Source organism: Coffea eugenioides, unplaced genomic scaffold (genome assembly GCF_003713205.1).
Source record: "Coffea eugenioides isolate CCC68of unplaced genomic scaffold, Ceug_1.0 ScVebR1_1539;HRSCAF=2405, whole genome shotgun sequence".
NCBI classification, from domain to species: domain Eukaryota; kingdom Viridiplantae; phylum Streptophyta; class Magnoliopsida; order Gentianales; family Rubiaceae; genus Coffea; species Coffea eugenioides.
In genome coordinates, this window is record NW_020861951.1 from 15,273 (window position 1) to 40,455 (window position 25,183).

The window sequence follows — 25,183 nt, forward strand, 5'->3', positions numbered from 1 at the left end:
AAGTCGTAGAAAGTCGGAGTCCCGAAACTGCCCCGGAAGATGCGGGGGACGTGACACGTGGGCGTGTCAGTTGAAGGGACGTGGTCACTGGTAACCGTCGCGTCGTGAAGTAGTGGGACGTTTCGTGCAGGGTGTCAGTCCGAAAGGACGGGGCATTAATGAGGAGAGAGGGAGGCACGACGTTCTGAGTTCGAACGTGGCCGTCCTTTCGCATTCTTGCCGCCTCTTCATTCTCCGCCCAAACCCTTATAAATAGGGGGTCCCTTTTCACCAGCTCCCCACACTTTTTCCTCTTTTGCTGAAACTTGCCAACTTTGCGTGTGTTGCCGAGGTCAGCCTTCCCAGCCGAGATCAAAGCCGAGGTCATCAACTTCGTCCAACTCCGTAGGCAATAGTAAGTATTCTTCTTCTTTCTTACCTCATCTTTCACCCATGGCCAAAACAGCTAAGACCCACAAAGAAACCGTGACACCGAGTTACCGAACCGAGGTGAGGCCGGATCCTGTAGAAGTGACGACGTCCAGCTCTGATGGGTCGACGCCGAGCTCTGGGGAAGGATCCACCGAGGAGACCCGCGAGGAGGTTGACGTCGAGTTGGAGTCATCCGAGATGAGCGAGAGTGGCTCCGAAGTGGCCTATGATGAGGAGCTCGGCGTCGAGATACCACACGACGAGGACGCACTGGAGCCTGTCGCTCCCGAAGATACATCCAACATCGACTTCGGCAAGATGCCGAAGTTTAGGAGTCGCATCGGAAGAGATAGGGCCGTGAAGGTGATAAACAAGTACCCTTTCCGGTCGGGGTACGAGATCACACCGCCCGGGGTGGATGACTCAGCCGAGAAGCCCCCCATTGGCATGGTGGCCATCTATGTCCAACAATTGGAGGCCGGGCTGAGGATGCCTACGTCGAGGTTCTTCAGGGATCTGCTCCGTCACTTCGGCGTGAGGATTACCCAACTCGCCCCGAATGCGATCCGCATCATTATTGGGTTCGAGATGCTGTGCCGACATCAGGAGGTGACTCCGTCTGTCGACCTCTTCCGCCGATGCTATACCCTCAAGGCGCACGGGACAGACAAGGGATGGTTTTATGTTGGCAATCGGAACAATGCCATTCCGAAGTTGGTGGTCGGCGCTCCCAGCTCAATCAAGAATTGGAAGCGTGACTACTTCTTTGTGTCCGAAGTGGACTTCCCCAGGGGCTTTTGGTGGAGGCCAATCAAAGCGAAGGCCGATCCCTCTGCTGGGGATGCCAAGGAGGAGGACTTCCAGAAGCTGATGGGGTCGGGACTTCGGATATATAGTCTGGACTACCCCGAAGCCGTGCTGGTTGACGGGGGAATTAGCCGAGCTTTGATCCCTCCTGACAAGACTCCCTTCACCTCCACTAAACTTAAGATACCTTGTAATTTTCTTTCATAGCTTTGATTTCACTTCGGCTAAGGCACATGATAATATTTGCTCTTTGTGCAGTGACTAAACTGTCCGACCTCGTCGTCTCTGGCTCGTCCGAAGTGGCCAAGAGGCAGAAGAGGAAGAGCACTGACGAGACATCGGCACCTCCGCCAAAGAAGAAGAAGTCACAAGGACCAGCCGCTAAGACTTCGGCGTCTAAAGGCACTCCCACCAAGGTTGGCCAGAGCAGCTCGGCCACGGCGACTACTGGGTCCACCTCGTCTGTGCCAGAGGGAGTTCCCCTTGGAGTTGTTACAACAGTCACATCTCCTTCTGGCCGAGGCAAGCAGCTGAAGCCTCCAGTTAATCCGGTGTCGGGGACCTCGCTATGGAATCGTTTCCATAGCCCCCCAGTGTTTCCCGGAGGCGATAAGACGCACCCCGGCGGGCATTGGTGTCCGGACTGGAAAATTTCGGTCAACGACAGGTGCCAGCATCCTCGGGTTGCCCAAGAACTAGTGATGCACTCCCCCTTGCCGAGGGACTTGGAGTTCATGAAGAAGCTGAGCCCGGCCGAGATGGTTCAAAGTCTCATGGTGTCCACAGCTTCCACCTCGGCCTTTGTGGCCGAGATGGCACACCGCTACTGTGCTCTGGTCGAGGAACAGGACACCGGCAAGTTGCAGAATCAAATCTCCAAGTTGGAGAAAAAACTGTTGGTGTCCGAGTCTGAGAAGGCCGAGCTTGAAAGGCGGCTTAAGGAGGCCGAGGTGAAGGATGAGGAGGCCGCGGCTACTATCAACAGTCTCCGATCGGCCCTCGAAGAGGAGCAGAAGAGGGGGGACGAGGTGAAGGCGTCCCACGAGCAAGCTCTCGAGGGTACCGGAGCCTCGGCCGTAGACGCTTTTCGGAAGTCCGAGGCCTTCATCAAGGACCTCGGCCAACTACTTACGCCTAACTTCATGTTTGGCTTCACATCGGCCGTTGACGAGGCCGCAGCTCACCTCTCCTCCGAGGCCTTGGAGTCCTTAAAAAACCATACCAGCTACAATGAGGACTCCAAGGAGTTATGCGATCGGATGGCCGAAGGCATTCAGGCAGGAAGGAATTTGGCCGAAGTCCAGGTCGAGTTCAACAAGTGGCTGTCCGAACTCGACGAAGTGTTCGAGGACGTGGAAGTGGAAGAAGCTGGAGGAGAGGACGCTGAGGGAGACGAAGCCGGAGGGGACGTCGGCAAAGAGCATGGAGATGAAGTTCACCCCGGCGGAAAAGAGGCCGAAGAGAAGGATGCCCAGGAGGGAGCCAAGACCGGGGATGGAGCCGAGACGGGGGTCTAGGCTCGCGGTTTTAAGGGGGTGGCCGAGGTGGAGAGTGCTTAGTAGCATTCGGACCTCGGCCTTGTACTTTTGTAACGCTCTTTCTTATTGAATGAAAGCATATTTCTTCTCGTCTCAGTGCTTTAATTTCTTGCTTTGACTTCATCCCTTGCTTGTCCCCCTTATTTTTTAATAGCGTAACAACGATATTGAAGAATAACATGATAGCTGAAGTCATTACTTGATTAAAAATTCAGGCGTAATACAATCTGAGGTTCTCGGCGTGCCAAGACCTCGGCACTAATGAGCCATCTCGGTAACTCAGTTTACAATACCCCTTAGCGTCAGATTCCACAACTCGGTAAGGGCCTTCCCATTTCGGGCATAATTTCCCTTGCGGTTCAGCTCGGCTGACTGAGTTTTTTCTAAGAACCAAGTCTCCAGGTTGGAATCTACGATGTCTCACGCGGGCATTGTAGTAGTGTGCCAGTGTGTTCTTGTAAGAAGCTATCCGGGCTGAGGCGAGATTCCTTCGTTCTTCGACGAGGTCGAGGTCCAGCTGCCTCTCTTCGTCGTTCACCTCGGCGGCATAGGCTGCCAGCCGAGGGCTGGGGGTAAGGATCTCAGCCGGGATGACCGCCTCGGCGCCGTAGGTCAGGGAGAATGGGGTCTCTCGCGTCGCTGACCTCGGCGTGGTCCGATACGACCACAGGACACTGGGGAGTTCCTCCACCCAAGATGACCCAGCTCGGTGTAGTCGGGTCCTGAGACCATGTAGAAGAGTCCGGTTGAAGTTTTCTGCTTGACCATTGGCCTGGGGGTGGCCTACCGAAGTGAAGTGTTGTTTGATGCCGAGGTTCTCGCACCAAGTCTTGAACGGGTTCTCGGCAAACTGTCTCCCATTGTCCGAGATGATGACCCGAGGTATGCCGAAGCGGCAGATAATGCACTTCCAAAAGAATTTTTGAATGGCCAGCCCTGAGATGGTCCGAAGTGGCTCGGCCTCGACCCACTTGGTGAAGTAATCCACAGCGGTTACTAAGAATGTATAACCCCCGACGGCTTTGGGGAAGGGACCTATGATGTCTGTCCCCCATTGCTCAAACGGCCAGGGTGAAGTGATGGGGACCATGAAGTTTGAAGGCTGGTGGTGCTCGGGTGCGTGGACTTGGCAGGAAGGGCAGCCGAGAACGAGGTCCTGGGAGTCTTGCCGAAGTGATGGCCAGAAATATCCCAGGAGCATAGCTTTCTTAGCTAGCATCCTGTGGCCGATGTGAGCCCCACATAGGCCCTCGTGGATCTCGTGGGGGACCTCGCGTCCTGCCTCGGGGGTGACACACCTCAACCATGGGCCGAGGTAGGAGCGCTTATATAGTTCTCCATCGCGGAGTGCATACCGAGCGGCTTTGCGTTGTATCTTCCTTGCTTCAGCTCGGTCTTCGGGAAGGACTCCTTGACCCAAGAAAAGGATGAACGGGGTCATCCAAGTTTCTTCAGAGTGCACGGGGCAGGCCACCTCTTCCACGTACCCTGGTTCACTCAGGACCTCCACCAAGACGGTTTTGCTGAGGTCAGAGAATGAAGTGGAAGCCAGCCGGGATAAGGCGTCGGCTCGCTTATTCTGGGACCGAGGGATCCTTTGGATTTCGAATGACTTGAAGTACGCGGTGAGTTGGTGAACTTTGGAGAGGTACCGTTGCATGGTCTCATCCTTGGCCTCGTACTCACCAATAACTTGGCGTACCACGAGTTGGGAGTCACTGCGGACGTGGATTTGCTGGGCGCCGAGCTTGCGGGCTAGCTGGAGTCCAGCGATTAGAGCCTCGTACTCGGCTTCATTGTTGGTGGCCGGGAAGTCAAAGCGGAGGGCGTAAGAGCAAACCTCCCCCTGAGGTCCTTCCAGGAGCAGTCCGGCTCCGCAGCCGTCTCCATTAGAGGATCCATCGACATACAATGTCCACAGGGATGAGGTGGACACCTCGGGTAAGGCTGAGGTGGACTCCGGACCTTCCGTGAAGGTGAGCTCAGCAAGGAAGTCAGCTAAAGCTTGAGCTTTTATGGCGGTGCGTGGCTCGTAGGACAAGTCATATTCTCCCAATTCGACAGCCCACTTGGTGAGGCGACCAGAAGTTCGGGTCGCACCAATATTTGCCGAATGGGCTGGTCGGTCCTGACCGAGATGGGATGGGCTAAGAAGTAGGGTTTCAACCGCCGAGCTGCGTGGACGAGCCCCAGCACAAGTTTTTCCACTTGCGTGTATCGGGTCTCCGGCCCGCGGAGGGCTCGGCTGACGTAGTAGACCGGCACTTGGGTGCCCTCATCTCGGATGAGCACAGCGCTGACAGCCTCGTCGGCTGCGGAGAGGTAGAGGTAGAGCTTCTCCTCGGGCCGAGGTGAAGCGAGTGTTGGTAGGTGATGCAAGTACTGCTTCAGCTGGTCGAAAGCAGCCTGACACTCCTCAGTCCAGGCGAACTGGTCAGCATTCTTCAGCACCTTAAAGAAAGGCAGAGCTTTCTCGGCTGATTGGGACAGGAAGCGATTCAGCGCGGCCAGGCGTCCATTCAGCCGTTGGACTTCTCGGATGTTCCGAGGTGGGGACATGTCCTGAATGGCTTTCACCTTGTCGGGGTTGGCCTCGATTCCCCGGTGGGAAACCAGATACCCCAAGAATTTTCCCGAGGTGACGCCGAAGACGCACTTCTTGGGATTCAGCTTCATCCTCGAGTCTCGCAGGACACCAAAGACTTCCCTCACGTCTGACAGAAAGGATGAAGTGGCGAGGCTTTTAACGAGGATGTCATCCACATAGGCCTCCACATTGCGGCCGATCTGATTCTGGAAGAGTCGGTTGATCAGCCTTTGGTAGGTCGCCCCGGCGTTCTTTAGCCCGAAGGGCATGGTAGTGTAACAATAAGTACCTCGTTCGGTGTAGAACGCCGTTTTCTCTTGGTCCTCCTCACTCATTCCTATTTGATGATACCCTTTGAAGGCATCTAGGAAGCAGAGGATTTCATACCCCATCGCCGCGTCGACGAGGGCGTCTATCCTTGGCAGAGGATAGCAATCTTTGGGGCAGGCCTTGTTGAGGTCGGTGAAGTCGACACACATTCTCCATCCCCCGGTGTCCTTTTTTACCATGACTGGATTGGACAGCCAGGTGGGATATTGGACCTCGTGGATCATCTTGGCCGGCAAGAACTTGTCGACCTCATCCGATATGGCTTGGCTACGTTCGGGGCCGAAGTGCCTTCGTTTCTGTCGCACAGGTCGGGCCTGCGGGTCAACGTTGAGTTGGTGAGTCATGAGCTCGGGTGGCACTCCGACCACTTCATCCGCGGACCACGCGAAGACGTCTCGGTGGTCTTTGATCAGGGAGATCATTTCTTCTTTCAGGGGTGGGGGGAGTCCCGCCCCTACCTGGACCAATTGGTCAGGTTTCGCTTCATCCACGACCACTAGTTCCACCTCATCCCCGGGCTCCAGCCTGTTGGGCTCTTCTGCCTTCTGAGGGTCGATACAGTCTATGGAGAGGACCGCTGGCCTCTTTTCCTCTGACCTCGGTGAGGGCCGGGGGGTGACTGCTGCTTGAATGGTGGCGAGGTAGCACTCCCGGGCGGCGCCCACATCGCTGCTCATCTCGGGCACCCCCGCAGATGTTGGGAATTTAAAGCTCAGGTGGTAGGTGGAGTATACGGCTCTCAAGGCGTTGAGCGTGGGCCGGCCTATCAGCATATTGTAGGGGGAGTCTGCTTTGACCACCGCAAAACTGACAGGCACAGTTCGGCAGCGTGGATGACGCCCGATTGTTACCATCAGGGTCAACATGCCCTCCGGGTGGACGACGTGTCCCCCGAATCCCACGAGAGGAGTTCTGACAGGAGTGAGTTGCTCCCTGGTCAGCTTCAAACTTTCGAAAGTTCGGTAGTACAAGACGTCTACCGAGCTTCCGGGGTCAACATAGACCTTTTTGACTACGTAGTTGTTGGTGAGGACTTCAATCACAAGAGCCTCGTGATTGCTGGAGGCCGCAGGAACGGGGTCAGCGGGACCGTAGGTGATGACCTCGGACAGCCGAGAGCTCGGCTCGGCCACCTCCATCTCGGCCTGGCGGTAGGTCCGCTTCCGGGAGTTCTGGCTGTCTCCTCCCGTTGGTCCTCCCGCGATGGTGTTGATCACCCCGGCGATGTTGGGGCCGTAGCCCGGTGAGCCATCGCGTGGGGGCTGCTTGTCCTCCCTACGGTCTTCGGGACCACGGCAATGCATGTTCGTGTCCCGTCGGTCGTCGCGGCGAGGGCCCCGGTTCTCCCGGTGGGATACGCTTCGGTTGAAGCCTCCATCCTTGCGGACGAATTGCTTCAGGTATCCTTGCCGGATCAAATTTTCGATTTCCCGCTTCAGGTCATTGCAGTCTTCAGTCTCGTGCCCTACATCACGGTGGTAGGCACAGTAGAGGTTCGAGTTCCTCTTATCTCTCCTCCCCGGAATTTCGGGGGGGTTGCGGCCGAGGTGATTCTGCCTCATCACAGCCAGGACGTGGGTCCGGCTCGAATTGAGGGGCGTCAGCTCGGCGTCCGAGGTGGACGATCTGCCTTTCACGATCCGGTCGAAGACACTTCGGCGGTCTCGGGGTTGGTTTGAAGTGCCACTTGGGCCTGGTTCACCTCGGCCAGTGTCTTTCCTCCTCCGGGGATCTTGCCCCGTACGAGATGCTTGGGCTTCTAGCTTCATGCGATTTACATCTTCACTTCGGATTCCCTGGTCCACTCTTTCCCAGAGCTCCCGGAGTGTACGGGGGTACTGCCGATGGATTTCGGTGTTAAAGATCCCTGCTACTAACCCGTTGGTGAAGGCAGCAATAGTTACCTGCTCGTTCTGGTCAGGTATCTGTACATTCTCCTCGTTGAACCTTTGGGCGTACGAGCGAAGTGACTCGCCCTGACCCTGTTGCAGGTTCAAGAGGTAAGCTGAAGTCTTTGTTATTGGTCGAGACGACACAAAGCGGTGGATGAACCGGTCTATCAGCTCATCCAGGGAGGAAATGCTCCCCGGTTCTAAACTCCAGAACCACTTCCGGGCGGTCCCGTGCAGGAAGATGGGGAAAGCCCGACAGATCACGGCGTCGGGGACGCAGTAGAGTCGGAATGCGGAGATGAAGGCGCGGAGGTGATCCTCGGGGTCACCTCGGCCGTCATAGGTGTGCAAATTTGGAAGCTTAAAGTTCGGGGGCACCATTTCCCCGTTGATGTCATCAGTGAAGGGCGGAGCCCTCATGTAATCAGAAGCTAGGCCTCCGGGACGCCGAGGTGGGTCCTCGGCTCGTTTTCCCAGTAGTCCCCGAGAAAACGCTCGGGAGATGGAGGCAATCTTGGAGGTTGCCTTGGATGAGGCTCGCCTGGAGGTGCTCCGAGATAGACGCCCATCTTCGGAGTCCTCGCCTGAGGGCACTTCAGGGGACTTCGTCGGTCTCCTCTTGGAAGACTCGGCTTTTTCTTTTCCCTGCCTCTTGAGGTACCTTCCTAGTTCCTCAAAGATGTTGGGGTTGTCCGTGACAAACTCGGCCATCTTGGCGATGGCCTCCTCATTGTTGGGCTGGGTCCTTTGGGACCCAGGTTCCTCAGAGATACGATCTTGCTGGGCTCCGGATGTCTGCCCAGCCCCAGTTGAGGGAACTCTTCCGCTTCTGGAGCGCGTGGATCTCATTTTAGCAGTAATCTCGTTCCCACAGACGGCGCCAATTGAAGAGGTGATTTTTGGTGGATAGATGGACCGACCTAAATCAGTCCTCTCTGAGATGAGGTGAGGTGAATTCGTGTGTCCGAAGTCAACCTTCTTGTCCGAAGTGAATGGCGGGGCTTCTCCCCTGGTATCACTCCGACGATTAAGTTAGTATGAGAACGAGAAAATGCTAGAGTATGAGCAAATGAACAGTGTATCTTACTTGTTGGGAGTGTGTGGGGTATTTATAGAGTGAGAGTGGAAGGCAGGACGGAGGTCTTATGCCGGTGGGACCCATGTCCTGCTATTACGGCTCTGCTCCCTGTCAGATGGCCTGACTCTGACACTGTAGCCGCCCGGACAGGGTGACGAGGAGTCCTTTGCAGTAGCCATTAAGTGCAACAGTGCTTTTCAGATAAAGCACACTGAGCCCGGGTGATGTCAGGTGTCCTGACATCATCAGCGTGCAGCTGAGGTGGAGGTGCCGAGATCACCTACCCGGTAGACTAGGGATTTAGCCGAGCTTAGGGGATAACCCCGAGACGCGGACGAGCTCTGATGAGGAACGAGGTGAGTTCACCTCGGGCATGCGGGATGGCCGAGGTGAGCCTCCTCATCGAGCATTACCACGTTCTTGGGTGGAGTTTGGCCAATGTCCAGAAGGGGGAAGAATGAAATGAATGAACGAGTGACAATGTCAATGGAGGGGTTTTGACGTACAAATTGCATTTTAAAATGATTGGAGGAATAAGGAAATGAAAGGTGAATGAAAGAACGAAAGGCTCCATGTGAGCATGTATCCTTTTAATGAATGTGTTACCATTGTTTTATATTGTTAATGTTTACTGAATTACGTGTTGTTATATGACTAATGTTCTTGTTTAAGTTGATTATGTGTCTGGAACCTCACTGGGCTTTAGCTCATTCCGTTAGTTTTGTTTTCCTTACAGGGCATGCGAGCAAGGTCGAGAGACCTGTATAGAATAGCATCGTCTAGTCCTTTTGAAATTTTCAATTTGTACCCGCTCTAGTGCTTGATTAGGGTTGGAAGTATTGGAACTTAAAACTTTTGTTATATTTGGGTTGTATTTAATTGCGAGAAAGAAATGAATGCAAGTATGCATTTCAAGTTTGGAAATTAGTTTTTTTTTACTTTTCGTCGAGGTTTTATCTTATTTTGTTGAAGTGAATGAACGAGTCCTGGCGAGAGTTGAACAGGCGGCCCGCCGAACCCTTTGGTTCGCCTTAGGGGAAAGTGGGGCTGTCACAGAAAATGATTTGCATGCTGAACTTGATAGAAAGACAAACTTCTGTGACATCCTCAAAAATGAACAAAGTAGCTTGAAAAGAAGAATGGATGATCTTAGTCAGATGCTTCAACATAAGAAACAAAACTGTTCTCAAAGGAATGATACAAAACCTCACTTTGATACTCATCAGAAAAGGTTGAATCATAGTATAAATGAGTTTACTATCTGTAGGAAAAGGCAAATCAGATTTATTAAACCTGTTCATTTCAATAATTCATTAACTATGTGTAGCTTCTGTTGTCAATTTGTCAATTCAATTGTTATGTTAGGAAAAATATGAGAAATGGCATGAGATGCATGTGTGTGACGACCCCACTTCTCCCAAGGGCGAACCCTAGGGTATGGCGGGCCGCCTGCCCAGCTCTCGCCGGGACTCAGTCAGTCACTACAGTCCTCAAATAAATTACAATATAAATCTCAAATATTATATCAAATTCCCCAAGAATTACATATCATAAACGAAGCGGAAACTAATTCCCAACTATACATAAAATGATTCCAAATCCAAACTGTACAAGATATATGCCATCCAACCACGTGAATAAGTACTACAAGCCTTCCTTCGCCACGAGCCCTGTGGAGGGGAATAAAATATTTTTGGGGTGAGTTCGAAACTCAGTGAGTAACCAATAAAATCAGTAATCAAATATATTTCACAATAATGCATTTCGATGATGTCATGATTCCAAGATCAAATGTACGTATTTTTGCTCTCGTGAGCCAGTGAAATCATTGCACTTAAACACCCAACGCTCAAATAGATCCAGTAGCAGTGAAACAGTAAGAGGGAGCCATTTGCTCCAACTGAACAGAGGTGGAGACGTTGGTATTCAGCACACACTTCCCAAGAACTCAGTTAAGCCAAATCATGTCATGAACTCGCATGCCGGCACACATGATATGCAAACAAGTAAATAATGCAAGAAACGGTTCAAAAGTAACTTTGGAAACGGTTTAGGGTCACTCACATCCACGGCTCAGGAACCATCCATCATATATCCTTATCTTGACCGAATCCAAGCCCTAAATTACAAACTCAAAGCAATCATACACTCTATAAGTTTGGACAGTATTTCCCCATAAATGCTTCATTTCCAACCTACAAGCAACACCAATTCATCTCGAATTAACCACATACACATCATAAACTATCAAATACACCTTTCAGAACAATATCCATAACTGAAGCTACACTTATTGGATTGAAACAAATCTTATGGAGTTTCGAAGCCAAGACATAAACCTACATTTATTATGAAGGCCTCCAAAGCCAAATCATGCAATTTCATGGTCAAAAATGGGAAACTCCACGAAAACAGAAATCTGGGCGCGAAACAGGGTTCATGGACAGTCAAGGGTATTTCGGTCATTTCACAGGATACATTGCTCCGATTGGGCTGAAGTTTTGTAAACATAAAAAATTATTATCTACAACTTTAATGTTTTAACCTAAGCCTTGATTCGGCCTCTAACATGCTCAAATAAATCCGGTCAGAACAGGGCAAAAGCAAACCCTAAACCTGGAATTTCGTATCAAACCAGAAATTTTCCGCAACCAACTTCAACTAACATATACAAGCTTCATTTTACACCATTACCAACCATCATACCATGATTAAACCATGATCATCATACAAAACAGAAAAATAACAATAATAAATCCAAATCCATCAAACCTTCACTTCCAACCATAAACAAACCATAATCACACCATATGTCATCATATTAAACCACTAAAGCCACCAATTGAGCATTATCAAAGCTAAAGGGAAAGATTCTTAACAACTCACCTTGTAACCTCAAGACAACAAGCAACTTAGCACCTTTGCTTCTCAAACCACTTCACCACTCACCTTAATCCTACCAAGAGAAAGGTTTTTATGGAGCAAATCAAAGTTTTAACGGTTGGTTTGTGAGATCAAGGCAAGAAATGGAAGAAACAAGTTGAGAGCTTTCTTTTCTTTTCTTGTTGAGAGGGCCGGCCAAAGGAGCTAAAAATGAAGAAATAAATTGGCCAAAATTAGCTTTAAGAAGGTAAAAATATCTTGGTCAAAAGTCCAAGGATGAATTGAATGGTGACACTTGTCACCTTATAGCTTAAAGCTTATCTTTTTGTCTCTCTAATACAAATCTCTTAGCACCTTGTAAAATAATATCACTTAATACAAACCTCCAACAAGTTGTCAAAAATATATTGCATTTACCGCACTAGCGGGACCCACGTCCATAATACATTTCAAACTTAACGTGGACTAACTCGTATCAAGGAAATGATTTGAAAATTATATTCCTTTATAAAAATGTATAGGAAATTAATATCTTGAAGAAAGGTACAAAATTATAAACAAGGAAACAAAATAATGTCTAGAAAATATATACAAATTTTCGGGTTCTCACACTCATTCTTTCGGGGCGTCACAAACTCCCCTCCTTAAAAGAATGTCGTCCTCGACATTCCATCTTGTACCAATCAAGGCAAGACATCCCGCAAGAATCTCTGGTATTTCAAACCAAACCCACAGTCCGGCATCCTAAACTTTAAGCCTAGGATACACAACAGAGATCTGAAGCCTAAGCTCTGATACCAACTGTCATAGCCCCACCTCACCCTAAGGCGAACCAAAGGGTTCGGCGGACCGCCTGCCCAGCTCTCGCCGGAACTCAGTTACTCACTACAGTCCTCAAACAAATTACCATATAAATCTCAAATATTACATCAAATTCCTAAGAATTACATATCATAAGCGAAGTGGAAACTAATTCTAAGCGTGGAACGTATACATACATCCACTTCAATTCCATACAGTCACACTAGCCCAACTATTACACAAAATGAATCCAAATCTAAACTGTACAAGATATATGCCATCCAATTATGTGAATAAGTACTACAAGCCCTTCCTTCGCCTCGAGCCCTGTGGAGGGGAATAAAATATTTTTGGGGTGAGCTAGAAGCTCAGCGAGTGTCCAGTAAAATCAACAATCAAGTATATTTCACAATAAAGCATTTAGGTGATGTCATGATGCAGTAATCAAATGTACATTTATTGCTCGTGTGAGCCAGTGAAGTTCTTGTACTTAAATATCCAACGCTCATTTAGATCAGGTGACAGATAAACAGAAATAAGGAGCCATCGTGCTCCAAAGAATGTGTAAACAGTAGTGGAGACGTTGGTTCTAAACACAAGATTTTCCTAAGAACTCATTGGAGCCAAATTATGTCATGGCACACACACATACACAAATGATATGCAATAAAACAACCAATGCAAGCAATTGAGTAACCAGTACAAGAATTAGCAAGAATTAGTTCAAAAGTAACTTTGGAAGTAGTTGAGGGATCACTCACCAGTTCCAGTACAGATACTTCAAAAATTTTTTTTTTTACCCAAAGTGGCTTTAATCGCCGAGAAATCCTAAAATAATCAAGATAAAACAATTATAGCTCGCACATCCACAAACCCAGTAAATGGAATGCATAAATGAGACTTGACTACATGTCGTACGCCTTTCCAGGTTAAGTACGAGTACAAAAGAATAAAAATATGACTTTTGAGTAAAAAGATAACAGTTGGTCCTAGGGTTACAAACAACCCCCAAAACCCCTCATTTTTTTGTTTTTACTAAGATCAACTCAACTTGAAGGAATCACGTAACCCTAAAATTTTGGGCAGCATGCCCTCCGTATTTTGCTATATTCCAGCCATTTATGGCTTCATTGTTTTTCCTCAACTCAGTCCAATCCAACACATAATAAATTGCAATACAATAGCCCATCAATTAGGCTCAAGTTCATCCAAATACAAAGCAAGTCTAGGAATGCAACTGGAAATCAAGTTTTAAGGACAAAAGCTAAATCGCAGGTTTGATGTCCCTTCATGTATCGATCACAACCGAAGCTACGCTTATCGGATTGGGATAAAATTTATACCTTTTCGAAGCTAAGACAGAGGGCTACAACTTTCATAAAGACCACTCAGTCCATTTTGTAGTGTAACTAGGTCAAAATTACCAAAACAACCCAAGATTTTCCAGTTCGAAGCTCACTGTGAAATTCAACTAGCAGTCCTGATTCATTCAATCATATCTCAGTACACACAACTCCGATTTAGGTAATTCCAAAGCCATTTGAAAGCTAAAATACAAGGATATAATTCTTAAGAAGATATTGACAACCAAATCAGTAGTATTCCCGGTCAAACTAACCAATTACAGAAGCTGATTATTAGTTCCAGACAGAAACAGGGCAGCAGGGATATTTCGATCTTTTCATAGGCTACAGAGGTCAGATTGGGCTGAAATTTTTCAGGCAACTATAAAAAATCATTCTCTACAACTTTTATGTTTTATACTAAGACCAATTCGGCCTCTAACTATGGGTAACAGTACCGGGCAGAATAGGGGAAATTGAAACCCTAATTCTGGAATTTTCCGTACAACATGGAAATTTTCCGCAATTCGCTACAATTTACGCACTATAGCTTCATTCTAGATCATTCCCAACCATCATCCATGGCCAACCAATATAAAACATATAAAAACAGAAAAATCCTCAATAAATAGAAAAATTAGACAACTCAACCATAACTTAAGAAATAATCCACAAAATGACATGCTTCACTACTAGAAACCCTTAATTGATCACTATTATCATGAGAAGGAAGATATTTAGACAACTCACCTTTGCAACTCCAAGAAGCAAGATAACTAGAGCTTGTTCTTCACAAATGGCTCCACTAAAAGTCTTGAACTAGCTTATCAACTCACTTTTGTGGAGGAATTTGGAATTTAAACGGTAGGTTTGCAAGATTCAAGCAAGAAAGGAAGGAAAATTGAAGAAGCTTTCTCTCTTCTTTTCTCCTCAATAATTCGGCCAAGATGCTAAAGAATTGAAGATGATTTTGGTCAATTTTTGATGTTTAGTAAAGGTAAAGAAAGCTTGGTCAACGTCCACACCCAATACTTGGCTCCTTTAATGTTTAAGCTTATCTTCTTATCTCTCCATACTAATTAATCTAACTAACCTCTAATTGTCTCCTAGCACCTTGTAAAATATTATCACTTAATACAAAACTCCAACAAGTTGTCAAAAATATATCGCATTTACCGCACTAGCGGGTCCCACGTCCATAATACACTTCAAACTTAACGTGGACTAACTTGTATCAAGAAAATGTTTTGAAAACTATATTCCCTTATAAAAATGTATAGAAAATTAATATATTGAAGAAAGGTATAAAATTATAGACAAGAAAACAAAATAATGTCTAGAAAATATATAAAAATTTTCGGGTTCTCACACTCATTCTTTCGGGTGTCACAATGTGGATGGTTAGACATAATGCTAACTCTCAAGGACCCAAAAAGTAAAGCGTACCAAATATTATCTTGTGGATCTTTGTGTAGGTGAACCTGGTGAACTTTGTTAAGAAATCAAAGTGGTTCATAGATAGTGGATGCTCAAGACATATGACTGGTGATCCATCACAATTCATCAAGCTCAAGCCAAAAGCAAGTGGAAAGGTAACATTTGGAGATGATAACAAAGTCAAAACTGTTGGAATTGGTGATGTTGGTAAGAATGGTCAAACCTTTGTTCACAATGTTCTTTTAGTTGACAATTTGAGCTATAACTTGTTAAGTGTTAGTCAATTGTGTGATAGGAATCTGTTTGTGTTATTTAAGAAGCATTAATGCCTTGTTCTTGACTCAAAATTCAACACTGTTTTCAAAGGAAAAAGAGTTAATGACATTTATGTAGTTATCCTTGAAAAAGTTGATTCCTCTAGCCTTAGTTGTCTCAAAGTAGAAAATGAGGACCCCTGGTTGTGGCATAGAAGGCTCTGTCATTTCAATATGGATCTGCTAAAAGAAATTTCCAAAAAGGAACTTGTTAGAGGGCTGCCAAAGATCAAATTTGAAAAGGACAGAATTTGTGATGCTTGCCAATTTGAAAAACAAGTCAAAGTGTCTTTTAAACCCAAGAAATGTGTTTCTACTACAAAGCCTCTAGAACTTTTACATCTTGATTTATTTGGTCCTACACAAACTACCAGCTTAGGTGGCAAAAGATTTTGCTTTGTTGTTGTTGATGATTATTCTAAATACACTTGGGTGATGTTTCTTGCACACAAAGATGATGCTTTCAAAAACTTTGTTTCACTATTTGCAAAAGTTCAGAATTTGATTGGATTGAAAATCATCAAAATCAGAAGTGACAATGGCTCAGAATTTCATTTTTGTGGCTTTCCAGAATTTTGTAACAACAATGGTATTACACATGAATTTTCAATTGCAAGAGTTCCCCAACAAAATGGGGTTGTTGAAAGAAAGAATAGAACTCTTCAAGAGGCTGCTAGAACCATGCTAAGTGAGTGTAATTTACCAAAATACTTTTGGACTGAAGCTATTAATACAGCTTGCTATACCATGAATAGAGTTCTTTTAAGACCAATCTTGAACAAAATCTCCTATGAGCTGATGTTTGATAAAAAGCCTGTAGTTGGATACTTTAAAGTCTTTGGTTGCAAATGCTTCATTTTAAACATCAAGGAACATCTCGGAAAGTTTAATAAAAAATCTGATGAGGGAATTTTCTTGGGATATTGTGAGAATAAGAGAGGTTTTAGAGTCTACAATCGACGGACTTTGGTTATAGAGGAAACTATACATATCACTTTTGATGAAATTAATGGTGACATTTCCATTAGTGGTGAAGATGATGATGCAGATATTCAAGAAGAACTAAAGAACCTCACAATCACTGACCAAGGCATTGTTTCACCAGAAAATGATTCAAAGGAAGATGAAACTCGAGACAGTCCAGCAAGGGAAGACAGTGACAGAGACAATAGTGCACCTAACGATCTTCTAAGAGTTTGGAAATTTGCTCAAAACCACCCTAAGGAGCTCATCATTGGTGATCCATCTGAGAAGGTCAGAACTCGTTCCTCCTCTAAACAACTAATGGATAATTTTGCATTAGTTTCACACTTTGAACCCAAAAATGTCATTGATGCTTTGAAAGGTGAGAACTGGATTTTAGCTATGAAAGAGGAGTTAAATCAATTTGAAAGGAACAAGGTGTGGACATTAGTTGCTAGACCAAAAGATCATTCTATCATTGGCACAAAGTGGGTTTTTAGAAACAAAATGAACGACAAATATGAGGTAGTAAGAAATAAGGCCAAACTTGTAGCCAAGGGATATACTCAAGAAGAAGGAATTGATTTTGATGGATCATTTGCACCCGTAGTTAGGCTGGAATCAATTAGAATGTTTTTGGCCTTTGCATGTTTCAAGAACTTTAAATTATTTCAAATGGATGTTAAAAGTGCTTTCTTAAATGGATTTATTGATCAAGAAGTTTATGTTGATCAACCTCTTGGTTTTGAAAATGAAATTTATCCAAATCATGTATTTAAACTCTCAAAAGTTTTGTATGGACTAAAACAAACTCCAAGAGTATGGTATGAACGTTTGAGTGATTTTTTGATTGAAAATGGTTTTAAAAGAGGTATTGTGGATACTACTCTTTTTACTAAGCAAAGTTCACGTGATCTTTTAATTGTGCAAATATTTGCGGATGATATTATATTCGGTGCTACTAATGAGAGCTTGTGCAAGGATTTTTCCAATTGTAAAAAGAGTTTGAAATGAGCATGATGGGAGAATTAAATTTCTTCCTTGGACTCCAAGTGGTTCAAACCCAAGATGCAGTGTTCAAGATCAACAAGGAGTCCATAGGGACATTGATGGTTTGGAAGGTGATAATCAACTTGTCTGCACGATGATCCAAGCCCATGAAGAGTCAAGTGGCCACATATGTGGGGATGGCCGACCAGGCTTTTAGCTTTTAGCGTTTAGTATTGTCCTTAGTTGAAGGTAAACTCGGCCCACTTGAAGCCAAGGGTGGCCGACCCTTTCTCCTACTTAGTCATTAGGGTTTCGTAGTCCTTAGCCTATAAGAAGGCTCACTTTGTATGGGTTAAGGGTTAGACACTTTTGATAATAAAATTCTGTTGTGTTTCTCTTCAATTATTGAGAGATTCGAATCCTTTACTTGCTTTGGCAAGGGTTCTTGAGCAATCTCGTGATTGTCCTTGATTGTTCATCCGACCTATCCACTTGAGTATTCACTTTGTTTGGAGTCGTCGTTCTACCGCCTTCAATCAAGTCATGTCGTCCGTCTTGGTTTTGGGATCTGCAAACTAAACGTTGGACAACCTCGCTAGATCCTTGGGCAAACGTGCTACATGTCTCGAAACGCGTTGATCGAGGAGGGGTTCCAAGATTAAGCGATAATTTCCGAGGTCAGAGTAAAGCATTGGTTGATTCTATGATGGAAAGAATTAGCCAAATGCTGGATTCACACTTGGAGCAACTTAATCATGTGTCAAGCGGTGCTAATAAAGGAAAATTTCATTCTAGTTCCTCGTTGATTGAAGAGCCAAATATGAATGAGTTGCAACCGAGCCATGAACATGAACTAGACAATGAAAATCAAATCTCATGTACAATGAGTGAGCAATGGCCTGAGAAGGATGGAATGGGAAAAGGCAAGAATAATTTGGCCTTAGTGAAGAGTAAAGAGGAGGGGTTGACCGTGTTTACAAAGGCTGAAAGTGTGAACATTTTGTTTGCTAACCGGCTAACATGTATTTTGTTTAGTATCTCTTCGTTTGTGCAGATTAAACAAAGTCAAGTAGAGTTGGTCATGGCATGTTCCATCCCGAAGTCACTTGGACACTTTGCGAGTTTGATACGAATCTCGTTGGTGAGAAGATTCGCGACCCAAGATCGCTTGTTGGATTTCACGTTGGGTGCAAGAAACGGTGGCCGCGGAAACCCTACGACCCCTCTAATCCCCGTGACTACGAACTTGTTGATACTATCTCAACCCGTAATCAAACGAATTAGTGAACCTCAGGCAAGTGTAGAAGGCGCCACAATTCAAGTGCGATTCTTGAATTGATAAGCCGAACAAGAACACTAGAGTATAACTCTAAGTTGTTCAAGGTTTGCTCGAAAGCTATGGAGAAAACTCTCTCAATATTTTTATCATAAAAGTGTCTCCCTCTATTGATGTAATATGGTGCCTTATATAGGCTACAAGTGAAAAACCTAATCTAGTAAGAAAATGGACTAAGGGTGTAGTGGATATGGGCCCTAATAAGGGAGGCCTAACCCCCGACGGATTGGGCCTCACGTGGCTTTCCTTCCTAGGCAGCCCACTCTAGCAAATAGTAATGAGTAAATTAGCAATCCTACCCTTGGCAATTCTACGTGCAATATGCACTTAGCCAATTATTCAATCTAATCAACTAATGTGGAAATAACTAACTATGATGCTAAAACGGAAATTAGGGTTTGGAAAAAAAACCCTAATCCTCAGGTGTCACTTCAATGCTCATTATTGGACCGCGACCACCTTCACTTGAATGTATGAATCCTTCAAAGGACTTGTGTATGGCCTGAATAAGTACATTGAGTTGCTCACGAAGTTTCTTTGCGCGAGCCCGAGTAATGGGTCCACTTGGGGCGAGCACGTGATCCTCAGCTCCTCGATTACCCGAGCCATTGTTGGCCTGCCCACGTACCATGATGCTATCATTCCCCTCCTCTTGAGAAGGATTTGCCCTCAAATCAAACGCATCATCTGCATCAAAAGGAGCTAAGTCAGAGACATTAAATGTAGCACTAACTCCATACTCACCAGGAAGGTCAAGTTTGTAGGCGTTGTCATTGATGCGCTCCAACACTTGAAAAGGTCCATCACCCCGTGGTTGTAATTTGTTCCTCCTTTGAACAGGAAAGCGTTCTTTGCGCATGTGCAACCACACCCAATCGCCAGGCTCAAAAATCAACTTTTGGCGACCTTTGTTAGCTTGCTTGACATATTGAGCAGTTCTCCTCTCAATGTTAGCCCTGACTTTCTCATGCAGTTGCTTAACAAACTCTGCACGTTTCTTACCATCCAAATGTGCGCGCTCATTACTAGGTAATGGCACTAGATCAAGTGGTGTTAGTGGATTAAAACCATAAGCACATTCAAATGGAGAGAAACCAGTAGTAGAATGGATAGCCCTATTATAAGCAAACTCAACATGAGGTAAACATTCTTCCCATGATTTCAAGTTCTTTTTGATGATGGCACGCAACAAGGTACCTAATGTACGATTTACCACCTCAGTTTGACCATCAGTTTGGGGGTGGCTGGCAGTAGAGAATAGCAATTTGGTGCCTAACTTAGACCAGAGTGTCTTCCAAAAATAGCTCAGAAATTTGACATCTCTGTCTGAGACAATGGTCCTAGGAATGCCATGCAATCTCACAATCTCTTTAAAGAATAAGTTAGCAATATGAGATGCATCATCAGTTTTATGACATGCAATGAAGTGTGCCATTTTAGAGAATCTATCAACTACCACATAAATGGAGTCATGGCCATACTTGGATCTAGGCAAACCAAGTATAAAATCCATAGAAATATCGACCCATGGTGCACTAGAAATAGGTAACGGGGTGTAAAGGCCATACGGGTGTACCTTGGATTTAGCTTTCTTACAAGCTAAGCATCGCTCCACCACCCGTGCAACATCTCTCCTCATGTGCGGCCAATAGAAGTGCTCCTGCAGCATGGCAAGAGTCTTATCAACCCCAAAATGTCCCATAAGGCCACCCGAATGGGATTCTCGTACCAAAAGTTCGCGGATGGATCCATGTGGGATGCAAAGCCGATTGGCATAAAACAAGTAACCATCGGAAATGAAGAATTTACCTTGCCCAGTGTGTTTGCAAGAAAGGTAAAGTTCACCGAAATCACTATCTTGGGCATAGATGTCTTTAATCAGCTCAAACCCTAACAACTTAGCATCTAAGGAAGTGAGTAGAGAGTACCTTCGTGAGAGTGCATCCGCAACCACATTAGACTTACCAGCCTTATATTTAATTACGTACGGAAAGGACTCCACGAATGCGATCCACCTTGCATGCTTTTTGCTCAAGGTGTGCTGGGCCTTAAGGTATTTAAGGGACTCATGATCAGTGTGTATCACGAATTCCTTAGGCCTTAAGTAGTGCTGCCAAACTTGTAGTGCTCGAATGAGGGCGTACAACTCTTTATCATAAGTTGAGTAGTTCAGTGCAGCCCCATTGAGTTTCTCACTAAAGTAGGCAATAGGTCTTCCTCCTTGATTCAACACAGCTCCAACTCCAATACCTGAAGCATCACAATCAATCTCAAATGTCTTAGAAAAGTCAGGTAAAGCAAGTACAGGTGCATGTGTGAGTTTGTGCTTTAAAGCGTGAAAGGCTTGTTCTTGAGAATCTCCCCAATGGAAGTTCTCATTCTTCTTAATCAACTCGGTCAAGGGTGCAGCAATAGTGTTAAAGTCCCTCACGAATCTCCTATAGAAACCCGCAAGGCCATGGAAGCTTCGAACATCACCCACAGACCTTGGTGTTGGCCACTCTTGAATAGCTTTCACCTTTTGATCATCCACCTTCATTCCCTGCGCACTTATAACAAACCCTAGAAACACAAGCTCATTAGTGCAAAAATTACACTTCTTGAGATTGGCATAGAGCTGCTCTCGTCGAAGTACATCCATAACAGCCCTAATATGCTCGAGGTGTTCATCATAAGATTTGCTATAAATTAAGACATCATCAAAGTAAACTACCACGAATTTTCCTAAGAATGGACGCAGAACATGCTTCATTAACCTCATGAAGGTGCTAGGTGCATTAGTGAGCCCAAAAGGCATCACTAACCACTCATACAATCCATACTTAGTTTTGAAGGCAGTTTTCCATTCATCCCCCTCCTTAATCCTAATTTGATGGTACCCACTTTTGAGATCAATTTTGGTAAAGAACACAGCCCCATGTAACTCATCAAGCATGTCATCTAAGCGAGGTATAGGGTGGCGATACTTTACCGTGATGGCATTTACGGCCCTACAATCAGTGCACATTCTCCACGTACCATCTTTCTTGGGCACCAAAATGACTGGGACAGCGCACGGGCTTAAGCTCTCACGTGCCCATCCTTTGCCAAGCAAGTCGTCCACTTGCCTTTGTAACTCCTTAGTTTCCTCCGGGTTGCTCTTGTAAGCTGGCCGATTTGGCAACGAAGCTCCAGGGACGAAGTCTATTTGGTGCTCAATGCCTCTAAGCGGTGGTAATCCACTTGGCACGTCCTCGGGGAAGATATCAGCATATTCCTGCAACAGAGACTTAACCTCAAGAGGTATGTTAGTATCAAGTTCATGCACATTCAGAGCTACTTCTTTGCTAACAAGCATAAGAAGTGGCTGCTCATCTCTCATTAACTTCCTCACTTTCTTGGCTTTTATCAGGAGCATTTGTTTTCCCTCAATTTTTACCTCACTTGCCGAGCTATCTATAGCCTTTTTCCTCTCCTTTTTTGCCTCGGCTCTCTCATTTTCTTTCCTTTTTGCACTATACTGCTCAAACTCTTGTCGCAATTTCACTTGGTCCTCATGCACTTGTTTGGGGGAAAGGGGAGCTAGTGTGACTTTCTTACTGTTGTACAAGAAGCTATACTTATTAGTCACACCATCAAAAGTCACCTGTCTGTCAAACTGCCAAGGCCTGCCTAGTATAATGTGACTAGCTTGCATAGGTACTACATCACATAATACTTCATCAGAATATTTATGAATTTGGAAGGAAATAAGAACCTGTTTGGTTACTCGAACCTCCCCAGAATTGTTGAGCCAATGGAGTTTGTAGGGTCGCGGGTGATCCCTCGTAGGCAGCTTCAAGTTGTCCACCATGAGGGAACTAGCTACATTTGTGCAGCTCCCACTATCAATAATCACACTACAAAGTGCTTGATTGACGAAGCACCTAGTGTAGAAGATGTTCTCCCGTTGCAGCTCGTCCTCCTTAACATGTGCAGTTAATGCTCTCCTTGCAACCAAGGCAGTCCCAAAGTGACCCTCTGGTGCACTAAATTCCTCTTCATTCGGTGACTCACCATCACTACCTCCTTCAAGGGGTGGCATGCCTTCGTACTCGGCTTCGTCCTCACTCACGATCTCACCATTTTGCATCATAATCATAGTCCTTTGATTGGGACATTGACTAGCAATATGGCCTCTACCTTGGCATTTGAAGCATTGAGTATCACGAGCCCTAGTTTGTGCCCTAGGCTCCTCGAATTTTGGAGTAGAAGAGGGTGGTTTACCAACACTAGGGTTGCCCATCTTACCTCCCTCGAATCTCGGCTTTGGTGTAGGAACATTTGGCGAAGGCCGAGAATCATTCCTTGGTTGGAATGGACGGTTGGTAGAATAGGTGGTATTGCCAAATTCGATCGAGTGGCACCCCTCCTCTTGAGCCTTTGCTCGACCTTAATAGCCTTGTCTACAAGCTCATGTAACTCCATATAATGTTGAAGTTCCACTCGTTCAGCAATATCGGGCCTCAATCCGTTCAAGAATCTTGCCATGGTGGCTTCAGGATCCTCTTGTACATCCGCTCTAAGCATCAGAATCTCCATCTCCTTATGGTACTCATCCATGCTCCGGTTGCCTTGGACCAATGTTTGTAATCGATGGTACAAATCCCTAGTATAATGTCCAGGTACAAAGCGGGTCCGCATCATGGCTCGAAGCTCGGGCCTTGGAATGAGTTCAGGTAGCCCACTTCTCCTTCTAGACTTCTTGATTTGGTCCCACCAAACCACAGCGTACTCAGTGAATTCCATGGTGGCCAATTGCACCTTTTGCACTTCGGTGTAGTTTTGGCAAGAAAAGACCATTTCGATCTTGGATAACCATTCGAGAAAGGCCTCGGGATCGGACCGTCCTTTGAACTCGGGGATTTGCATCTTGATTCCCTTGAATACATCGGTAGGTCCAGTCTGGTTCCTTTGCCTTGGTCGAATTCGAGGTTCCTCATCATCATCATCATTATTGGAACCATCGAACGACTCCTTCACGTCCCTTCGCCTTCGCATGGACTTAGAGGTTTTTGGTGTTCCAGACGCTCGGAGTTGCATCAACTCATCTTGAATGGGTTCTAGCATGCGTTGGACACGCCTCTCCATTTGTTCCATCATCTGTTCAAAGTTCATGGGACAGGATACTCCTTCGTTTCCACTAGACATGGAGTCTCAAGTGTACCTGCAAGGGTTAGTAGCAAAGGAAAAAAAAGGAAAAGGGGAAAAAAAGTGAATATTTTTTTTTGTCACTTCACTCCCTAAGTGTATACTCTCACACTCGTATATGGTCACTCAGATCACTCTAATAGGCTCACCAAAATATTTTCTCACAGCCCCTTGCAAAACCTTGAAGAAAGTAGAGCTCCTCAAGTGCTCAAATTTAGCTTAAAAATCAAGTTCACGCTAGAATTTGAGGTTCGTAAGAGTGGAAATTTTCTGGAAAAACAAAATTAGGACACTAAGAATGGAGTGATAGAATATATTCAAGAATAAAAATCGAGAAAAGACTTGACACAAAAGCTACAAAAAAATGAAGAATGATGCTCAAACACCTAGCCGACAAGGAAGTTGGTTCCTTTTGCGTTGCTGGATTTTTGGATCGTTTACCAACCAAGGTCAACAAATGCTTGGCATTCGAATGGGAGAGAATGAAAGACACAATAAATGACCCAAGACTGACCAGGACTCAATGAACAACTCAACGGGCAAATCCAGAAACGACTCAAGGCTGAAATGACTCAATGGACTTTGGCTTGCTGGAATTTTGTTTTGTTTTTTTGTGTTGCGGCTGCCTTGGGCTTGGCTGATGATTTTATGGGGAATTGGTTCTGTGTGATTGCTCAAGGGTGGGGCGTGTTAGCCTTTGATAGCAATGGGTATCTGTCCACAAGTGTTGTAGCCGAAGGAAAACAAGTGCTAGTGGGCGGTGGTGTTTGGTTTGTAGTGCGGTGTTTAAGAGTCAAGGTGTAGTGCGGCTGGTTGGGGCTGTTTTGGGGTCTGTTTGTTGTGCAGAGGTGCGGTTCAAATGCCAAGGTATCAATATGGGCAAGTGGGGGCTACAGATTAGGAAGCAATAAGAATGGAAACCCCTTTGGATTTAGAAATCAATCAGGATTGGAAGTTCTCCAGCGGCTGTTTCTCTCTCCTTTTTTTTTTGTTTCTTTTCTTTTCTAGATGTTCAGCCGACCATGTTCCTCTTCCCAAGTGCTCTAGGATTGCACCATAACTTAGATACCAACGTTCCTCTGGCTGCTGTGTTTTTTTTTTTTTTTTTTTTTTTTTTTTGCGCAACAGGCAACTCAGATGACAACGGCTTCGTTGGGACCCAGAATTTCCAGGTCTGTCCGCAGTTTAAGTGCGGCTTTGTTTTTGGGGATGGTTTTTTTTTTTTTTTCTTTGGTAAACAGGTAGGCTAGGTTTTGGTTCCCAAACGGGTCAAGGTTCAGCTCCAGGTATAGACCAACCCTTTA

At 45.7% G+C, this 25,183-nt stretch overlaps 1 protein-coding gene across 1 annotated transcript; it reads right to left on the reverse strand.

Moving 5' to 3' along the window:
- Nucleotides 1-2,967: 2,967 nt before the first annotated feature.
- Nucleotides 2,968-8,276, reverse strand: LOC113755499. Its single transcript, XM_027299501.1, has 2 exons — nt 5,007-8,276; nt 2,968-4,884 (listed from the first exon to the last, which is right to left on the reverse strand). The coding sequence occupies exons 1-2, from the start codon at nt 8,274-8,276 to the stop codon at nt 2,968-2,970; spliced, it is 5,187 nt and encodes a 1,728-aa protein (XP_027155302.1).
- Between the last annotated feature and the right edge of the window lie 16,907 nt (nt 8,277-25,183).